General features: G+C 45.4%; 1 protein-coding gene across 1 annotated transcript in view; it reads left to right on the top strand.

Annotated features, from left to right (window-relative positions):
- Positions 1 to 5,497: 5,497 nt before the first annotated feature.
- The window catches only part of ARCN1 (archain 1), a 29,881-nt gene continuing 25,540 nt past the window's right edge, over positions 5,498 to 9,838 (top strand). The window contains exon 1 of the mRNA XM_084784259.1: positions 5,498 to 5,667. Within this exon, the coding sequence (XP_084640385.1) occupies positions 5,665 to 5,667 (3 nt within the window). The 5' untranslated portion in view covers positions 5,498 to 5,664. The remainder of the gene's footprint in view (positions 5,668 to 9,838) is intronic.

The raw sequence follows: 9,838 nt of genomic DNA, 5'->3' as shown, positions 1-9,838 counted from the left end.
TGAGAGAAAGAAAGAAACTATGAATTGGGCAAATTGGTGCATGACTGTAATCCTAGCACTTGGGAGGTGGAGGAAGAAGGATTAGAAATTGCAGATCAACCAGGTGTGGTGGCGCACACCTGTAATCCCAGCACTCCGGAGGCAGAGGCAGGCGGATCGCTGTGAGTTCGAGGCCAGCCTGGTCTACAAAGAGAGTCCAGGACAGCCAAGACTACTACACAGAGAAAACCTGTCTCAAAAAACCAAAAAACAACAACAACAACAACAATTTCCAAATCAGCTTCAGTTACTTGGTGAGTTTGAGGCCAGCATTGAGGTCCTGTTTCAAAACAACAAAAATTGATGACAGATAAATAAAACCGCTTTATTTCATGTAGGAGAGCACATATGCCACATGTGCGTGTGCAAGTCGGAGGACAACTTTATGGAGTCGGTTCTCTCCACTTTTGTGTGTATTCTGATGTCTGAATCGGGTTCATCGGGTCATCCTGCCCCTTCTGGTGCATGTGCATTTACCCGCCACGCCATGCCGTCAGCCCTTACTGTGAATTTCTTTAATCCAGAGGCTGCGTCTAATTTAAATGTTTTTCCCTAATGCCTGTAGAGTGCATAAATTAGTACTTTGGAAAATCCTCACTGGAAGCCAGGCACAGTGTACAGATCTAGAATCCCAGCACTTGAAAGGTGGAAGCCAGAGAATCAGAAGTTATGAGGCCAGTCTGGGCGGCATGCGACTCTCTCACACACACAAAGTAAGACAGGATTTGCAGAGATGGCTCAGCGGTTAAAAGCACTGGCTGCGGGGCTAGAGAGATGGCTCAGTGGTGAAGAGCGTCGCCTGCTCTTCCAGAGGTCCTGAGTTCAATTCCCAGCATCTATAACGGGATCTGGTGCCCTCTTCTGCAGATAAAGCAGTCCTATAAAATAAATCTCTAAAAAAAAAAAAAAGAAAGAAAGAAAGAAAAAAGGACCCACGCTCTATTCCCAGAACACACGTGGCAGCTCACGACCCTCAGTAACACCAGACGGATCTAGCGCCCTCTTCTGGCTTCGAAAGGTAGAGAGCAGCTGTAGCATGCACAGGGCACTGATGGAACACGGAATATCAAAATGCTCGTTGGACGAATCAAGGAATAGGTGAATGAAATTGCAATGAATAGGAGCTGGAGAGATGGCTCAGAGGTTAAGAGCACTGCCTGCTCTTCCAAAGGTCCTGAGTTCAATTCCCAGCAACCACATGGTGGCGCACAACCATCTATAATGAGATCTGCTGCCCTCTTCTGGTGTGGAGGTGTACATGCAGGCAAAAAACTGTATACATAATAAATAAATAAATCTTTAAAAAAAAAAAAAAAAAAAAAGAAATTGCAATGAATAAATAAAACCACAGATGTAATTAACTGTGGAAATCAAGGGAAACTTGTGCAAGAATCATAGAAATTCACCGGGTGGGGTGGCGCATGGCTATAATCCCAGCATTCAGGGAGGCAGCTCACAACTGTTCCCTGTTCCAAGGGGTCTCACACCTTCATACAGACACACATGCGGGCAGAACACCAATGTACATAAAATAAAAAAAAAATAAAAAATAAAAAGAAGAAAGAAATATGTTCTGGTGTTCTGTTGCATAGGAAAGTTGACTATTTAAAAACCCATAATATAGCCAGGTGGTGGCGGCGCACACCTTTAGTCCCAGCACTTGAGAGGCAGAGGCAGGCAGGCTGCTGTGAGTTCAAGGCCAGCCTGGTCTATAGAATGAGTCCAGGACAGCCAAGGCTACACAGAGAAAATGTGTTTTGAAAAACAAAACAAAACAAAAAACCCATAATACAGTTTAGTATATATTTATTAAAAAAAAAAAAAGCTAGAAGGAAGGACCCCCCCCCCTTTTTTTTTTAAACCATAAAGAAATGAGAACTGGCTGGATGTGGTGGCGCACACCTTTAATCCCAGCACTTGGGAGGCAAAGACAGGTGGGTCTCTGTGAGTTCAAAGCCAGCCTGCTCTAAAAAGTGAGTCCAGGAAAGCCAAGGCTACACAGAGAAACCCTGTCTTGAAAAACAAAAAATATTGACTTTTATATGTATGGGTATTTTACCTGCATGCATGTTTATGTACCACCTGCAAGCCTGGTACCCTCAGAATTAAGAAGAGGGCATCAGATCCCTTGCCATTAGAATTATAGATGTTTGTGAGATGCCATGTGGGTTGTGGGAATTGAATCCCAGTCCTCTGGAAGACCATCAAGTCCTCTTAAACTGCTGAGCCATTTCTCCAGCCCAGGCTTTGTTTTTTTTTTTGGGGGGGGGGTTGTTTTTTTGTTTTTTGTTTTTTTGGTTTTTCGAGATAGTCGTGTGCCACCACACCTGGCCTGCTTTTACATTTTTTTAAATTTTAATTTATTTACCTTTATTTTATGTGCATGAAACACCTGCATGTATGTCTATGTGAGAGTGTCAGATCTGAGTTGCAGACAACTGTGAGCTGCCATGTGGGTGCTGGGGCTTGAACCCAGGTCCTTTGGAAGAGCAGTCAGTGCCCTTAATTGCTGAGCCATCTCTCTAGCCTCCTAGCCCAGGCTTTGAACTCTTGGTTCTCCTGACTCTACCTCTCAAGTGCTGAGATCAAAAGCATGTGTCACCATACCTAGTTTTTGTTTGACCCACACACACACAGAACATGCTGGGTAAGTGGCGCATGTCTTTATTCCTAGCACTTGGGAGGCAGAGGCAGGTGGACTTCTACGTTGAATGCCAGCCTGGTTTATAGAGCAAGTTCCAAGGCAGCCGGGGTTACACAGAAAAACCCTGTTCAGGGTAAACATTTTTTTTTTTAATTTACAGAATGTTCTCCAGTTCCATTCATATTGTTGCAGATGACTCATCACACTATTTTGTTGGTATGCACATTGCATTTTGCTTTACCCATTCGTCAGTTGGTGGACACAGGTTGGTTCTATTTTTTTGGCTACTAACTAGCACACACCTCCTCTGTTGCTTCAAGTTAAAAAGAGAGTCGCCTGTAATCTCAACACTAGGCTGTAAGGGCAGGCAGATCTCTGTGAGTCTGTGGCCAGCTTCATCTGCATAGTGAGCTCCAGATCAGCCAGGTATACAAAGTAAAACTATCTCAAAAACATCTTTTAAAGCTTGGTGCTGTGGTGCACATCTGTAATCCCTGCACTCAGGAAGGCAGTGGAAGGCAGATCTCTGTGAGTTTGAGGCCAGCCTGGTCTACAAAAGGAGTCCAGGATAGCCAAGGCTACACACAGAAACCCTGTCTCAAAAAACCAAAAAGAAAATATATATATATGTTTTCAGTGGAATTTCTATTTTTGTTTTATGACATGTTATTGTCCACGATACACAGTATATGTTGTTGAGCAATTACTGTGGCAGAACACTTAGCTTATGTAATGTAATTTATTTTTATATTATCTAACTTCACACATTTATGAAATAAGTGTTACCACCAGTGGGCTGGAGAGATGGCTCAGAGGTTAAGACCACTGTCTGCTCTTCCAGAGGTCCTGAGTTCCATTCCCAGCAACCACATGGTGGCTCACAACCATCTATAATGGGATCTGGTGCACAGACATACATGCAGACAAAAACACTGTATACATAATAAATAAATAAATCTTTAAAAAAAAAAAAGAGTAATGACCAAGGCTTCCAGCGGTATAGTAAGTTAATCGTTCAGGTAGTAAGTACTGAAAAGGAGCTACAGGCAGGGCTGTCTGAGTCCTGTTCTGTCTGACCTTCTGTCTGACCTTGTGTTAGAGGGCCTCTAAGGCTTTCTTTGTCAAGGGTACCAATGAACATGCATTTTATTTTCCTTTTTTTGGGGGGTGGGGTGGGGATCAAATCTGCAAGAGCAATACAAGATTTTAACTGCCAAACCACTTCTCAGGACCCTAAAGCAAAACACTCACCTCACCTTTTGATGTGTAGGGTGTGGGACTGGAGAGAGATGGCTCAGCAGTTAGATTTATCTGTTGGTTTTCTAGAGGACAGTAGTTTGATCCCAGCACCCACATCAGGCAGCTCCTGCGTTCATAGGCACACACCTGTATACACACACACACACACACACAAACACACACACACACACAAACACACACACAAACACACACACAGACATGATTCACAAATAAAATACTATACATTTAAGATCAAGCATACAGCTCAGTATCTTTTAGGATATTTACCTCTGGCTAACTCCAAAACACATACATAAGCTTCTTGTGCACTAACTCACTTTCTAGTCCTCTGGAACTCCAAGAAACCACTTATATACTTTTTATTTTCACGGACTTGCCTGGCTTGGACATTCCATATAAATAGTGGCCTTTGCATCTGGCTTTTTTCACCTGTTTTCTAGCTTAATCCATGTTGTAGCATATATCAGCATTTTGTTCCTTTTCTATTTTTCACTCAAAAAATTTACTATTATTGTTTTGGTTTTTGAAGACAGGGTTTCTCTGTGTAACAGCCCTGGCTGTTCTGGAACTCTCTTTGTAGACCAAGCCAGCCTCAAACTTAGAGATCCACCTGCCTCTGCCTCCCAAGTGTTGGAATTAAAGACACGGCCACCACTGCTCAGCGACTAATATTGTTTAATTATTATAAGTGTGCATGAAAAAAAAATAAGTGTGCATGGTGTGGATGTGTAAGAGAGGCGGGGGTGGGGGAGAGGGGTGGGAAGAGGAGAGGAGAGAGGGGCAGGAGACTGCTACTGAACTCTGCGGAGGTCCGAGGATAACTCCAGAGTTGATTTTCATTCAACCATGCATATAGGTCCTAGAGATGAAACTCAGGTTGTCAGGCTTAACCGTTGAGCTATCTTGCTGTCCTCAGATGGTTTTTGTTTTTTATTTTTTGAGACAGAGGGTGGGGGGTGTCTCCTAATGTATACCAGGCTGATATTCAACTCAATACTGGAGCTTTGGATGGACTCCAACTTTTCTCTCTCTCTCTCTTTTCTTTCTTTCTTTCTTTCGTTCCATTTTGAGACAGGGTTTCTCTGTGTAGCCCTGTCCTGCAACTCACTCTGTAGACCAGGCTGGAACTCACTGAGATCCTCCTGCGTTGGCTTCAGAAGTGTGCTGGGATTAAAAGCGCAAACCCATCTGGACTCCCAATTTTTGAGACTTCCTCGGACTCCTGCTGAGTGCTGGATTACAGGTGAGGGGCCACCATGCCGGTGTTATTATGGAGTTCTAAACGTCCTTTATGTATTCTGGATACTAGTTTCTCATGCTCACAGATTATTTTATATATTCCACTGAATGCCTTTATGAACTGCAAGAAGAGGCACCAAAAAACAAAACAAAACAAAACAAAAACACACAGGCGAAGACGAGGAAAGGTCAGAAGGGTGATGCTACACAACTCTACCCAAACTTCCTGCAAGTCCTGGGCTAACGGAGGAACGAGTTCACTGGTACCCAGGAGCTGTCGGCCCCGCCCTCCGCCCTTTGACCCGCGCCGTTTCCGGTTGGAGACGTGGCTTGGGGCCGCCATCTTGGCGAGAAGCGAAGCGGCGGCGGAGGCTCCTGTCAGCGGGTAGCAGGATCCGGAGCGGCCAGAGCTCCGCTTCCCTGGGCGGCAGCCCGAGCCCCAGCGGAGCCAGAGCGCGGCGCGCCCCACCTGCGGCCTCACCATGGTAAGCGCCGAGCCGGGCCCGCTTGCCCGGTCCTCGCCGGCTGGGCCGGGACCGCCGGGAGCCGCGCCCGGAGCCCCGCTGTCGGCCCGGGGCTTGGCGAGGCCTCCCGGAGAGAATCGGAGCGAGCCGCCGCGCCCACCCGGCCTCCGCCGGCCAGCCCCGCCGCGTCCGCCCGGCGCTCCGACCCACTCGTGCTGGTGGTTGTCGCGTGGGCCTTCCGCTCTCACGTCCCGCCGCTTCCCTGCGAGCCCCGCAAGGCTGGGCCTCTCGGCCGCTTCTTGTCCTCCTGTCACCACCTGGTCTCCCGAGACTCTTTCCCCCCCCCCCCACTCCGCCCCCCCCCCCCACTTAATCGAGTGGGGACGTGGAGGCTCCACGCGAAGTAGTAACTTCGGGCGCCCGTTTGCAGGACCCCGGTGTCCCCGAAGCGTCTGCCCTGGGGTAGCGCGTACGTGGGGTGTCTTTGGCTGCCAGGCTGAGTGGAGAGTGTGTATAGAAAATGAGAAACGGAGTGACAGCACGGGGGTTCCGTCCACAAGGAACCTCCTGACGAGGTGGCGTGACCTGAGTGTGGCATCTGGTAAACGCCGGTGTTGGGTGGAGTTAGGAGGGGTGGGCTGTGCTTGGGGACCTGTTAGGTGCCTTCGGAGGCCTTATCTCTACGCACTCATCGGTTACCGAGATAGGAGACGTTAATGTGGGCGAGGATGGGAAAAAAGCAGGATCGGCCCCACCAGATCCTGCTCTGTCTACTGAAATCTGGAAATAGAAGAGGTTCTACATTTTCCAGCCATCTAGTGATTTTTGTCTTTTGAATTTTTTTTATTAGAAGGCTACTTTGAAAGCGTACCTAAGTCTTGACTATTTTGGTACTTATACTAAGTTCTGTTGACAACTCTTGGTAAGAACTTGGTTAGGGGAGAGATTCATGTTTGGTTTTTAAAATCACTAGAAGCTTTAGTTTTTTGTTTTTTCCTAGGCTCAGACGTATAAATGACATCAATTAGGTTTACCTCCCCAAGTTTGGTATTAGACATAAAGTTTCCTAAACCTCATATATCCATCCCGAGCCCCCAATGCCACTGTTGTTGTTGTCTTCGTTTGTATGGTTTTTTTCTTTTATATTTTAGGATGTTTTTATTTTATGTGTCTGAAGTGCTTTGCTCACGTGTATGTTTGTGCACCACCTGAAGAGGGTGTCAGGACCCCCAGAACTGTGGACACTTGTCAGCCTCCCTAGGGTATAGATAATTTAACCCAGGTCCTCCACAAGAACAAGAAGTGGGCCTAACTTCTGAGGCCCCATTCTTTAGTTTTTAGAGAAAGCGTTTCTCACTATGTGGACCTGGCCGACCCCTGTCTTCCCAGCACTGGAATTAAAGGTGTGCACACTACTCTTTTACGCATTAGGGAGTATTCATAGTAATTGTTAAAGCAGATAATTTTAATATTAAATTTAGAGCCTTATAGAAACCAAATACAGATAGTCTTTACCAAAAGATTATTTTGGAACCTTTAATATTTTAAATCCATTGATAACTGAGGAACGTGGCGGATGTGGATGGTCCACACCTGTAATCCCAGCACTTGGGAGGCAGAGGCTGGAGGATCTCTGTGAAGTCAAAGCCAGCCTGGTCTACAGAGTTCCAGGACCTGCCAAGGCTACACAGAGAAACCCTGTCTGGGAAAACAGAACAAAAGATAATTGAGAAATGGTAAAGCTCTAGGTGTTCAGTGGTAATGTGTTTATGCATACACATATGTGTGTATATATACATTTCAGTTGTGCATGCATATATTTTTTGCTTGTCCTTTTGAGGTGTATACATATTCATATAGCTGTGTCCTCTAGTTCTGAGTTAGACACTTAGCATGATTCAGATTTCCCCAGGCCCCTGTGTTGTGGAGACCAGTTATCTCAGTATGTTTTGCTCTGTCAAGTCAGAAGACTTCTGCATAATGTTTTTGGGCCCTATTTAATCATAAGACGGTCACTGTAGCACAGTGAAATTAATTAATGTATTTATTAGTTTTTGGAGAGAGGGCTTTGCTGTGTAGTCCTGGCTGTCCTGGACTCCCTTTCACCAGGCTGGCCTTGAACTCACAGCGATCCACCTACCTCTGGCTCCCCGGGTGCTTGGATTAAAGGCTTGCGCCACCGTACCTGGTTTATGGGGTGAATTTTGATCTCAGAGTTGCATCAAAATTTCTAGTAATTTTGGTCAACCTTTTATTACAGACTTACTTTTATCACATACTTAATCATTCATCCATTTCTTTGTGTAACAGCCTTGCCTGTCCTAGACCTCTGTAGACCAGGCTGGCCTCCAACTACAGAAATCCACCTGCCTCTGCCTGAGTGCTGGGATTTACGTCATTTACCACCACTCCCTGGCAGTAAATAGACTTAATATGATGGCAAATACCTTTGCCTACTGAGCCCAGAAATTGAAGTTTTCACATGCTTGAACTTAAAGAGTCTATAGACTAGTGAAACTTAGTCTGTCCTACAACACCCGCCCCTGCCGCGCCCCCTCACCCCCCCACCCCCGTGTGTGGGGTGTGTGTGTGTGTGTGTGTGTGTGTGTGTGTGTGTGTGTGTGTGTGTGTTGTAGGTATTGAACATTTTGTATTGCTCTCTGCCTTATTGAACCAGAAGCTTGTTGTCTCAGCTATGCTGCCTGGCCAGTGGGCTCTCAGGCTCTGCCTGTCTCTGACTTCCAATGCTGGGGTTACAGGCATCTGCATCCGTGGCAGCATGGCTGGCTTTTTATGTAGGTGACAAGTTTCAAATTTAGGTCTTCATACTTAGAGAGCTTTGAAGTGCTCTTACCAATTCCATCTTCCCAGGCTGCCCCATGCTTTGTTTTGTTTTTTCTTTTTTACACCTGTTCCTTTAGTAGAGCAAGACAAGCTCTTTATTATCTCCCCACATCCCAGCCTTTTTTTTTTAGATTTGTTTATTTTCTGCATATAAATATATGTACCATGACATGTGTACCTGGCGCTCTTTTTCAAATAATATGAAATTTCAAACAACATTTGAAAATTATAGTTACTCATTCTTTTTTAGTAACTCTTAAAAAATATTATGTATATGAATGTTTTGCCTATGTTTGTATATGTGTATCACATGCATACCTGGAGCCTGAAGACAGACAGAAAGGGGGATCTGTTCCTTTGGAACTGGAGTTACAGCTTGTCGTGCATTTCTGTGTGCGTGCTAGGAATCGAACCCAGGCTCTCTGTAAGTGCTGAACCGTTGTTAGGCAAGGTAGCGTGCCTTTAATTCCACCAGGGAGATCTCTGAGTTCATGTGGTCTACATAGTGAGTTTCAGGGTAGCCAGGGCTACATAGTGAGGACCTAATGAAAAATGTCGTAGGAGAACTCTACTTCAGAAGTCGCTAAAACTTCAGGAAATGTAACTATGAGGAGAAGCTTTACTATGTTTAGGCAATTAAGAAGGTAATTCTTGAGGGGAAGGAGGGGGACAGCGGTGGCGCATGCCTTTAATCCCAGCACTTGGGAGGCAGAGGCAGGAGGATCTCTGTGAGTTCCAGGCCAGCCTGGTCTACAGAGAGAGTTACAGGATAGCTAGAGCTATTACACAGAGAAACCCTGTCTTGAAAAAAAAAAAGAAAGAAAGAAAAAAGAAAAGAAAGAAAGGAAAAAAAAAGAAGGAATTTGCAGAGGATAAATTTATCTCATTCAGAGATGACCTTTCTAGAGATATTAGTGATTGGAAGCTGTGTCACCAGTATGGACCCTGTGACTTAGGTCCTAGGTGTTTTGAGGCTTATCTACATTTAGTATAGGGAACTTTGGTCCTGCTTTAGGAGTCTTATTTGCTTATATCTGGTTAATGAAATGACTCAAATAGTCTCAGAGTTTTCCTACTTGAGCTATTATTTTTACCCTGCTGATTTTGCTGTTGTTTTTTGGGGGCAGGGTCTCTCTCTATAAACCTGGCTGTTCTGGGACTTGCTGTATAGACGAGACTGGCCTCGAACTGACAAGAGACCCACCTGTCTCTGCCTCCTCAGTGCTGGAGTTAAGGGCGTGTATTAGCGTGCCAATCTTACCCTGCTGTTTTATCTCTACATACTCAATTCCTGAATTCATCAAAGTTATGTCTTTTAGCAGTTAGCGGTAGTCTTTTCCTCCTCTGT

The sequence above is a fragment of the Acomys minous genome (genome assembly GCF_964271855.1).
Source record: "Acomys minous genome assembly, chromosome: 5".
In the NCBI taxonomy this organism is placed as follows: domain Eukaryota; kingdom Metazoa; phylum Chordata; class Mammalia; order Rodentia; family Muridae; genus Acomys; species Acomys minous.
This window is presented reverse-complemented; position numbering and strand designations above follow the sequence as displayed.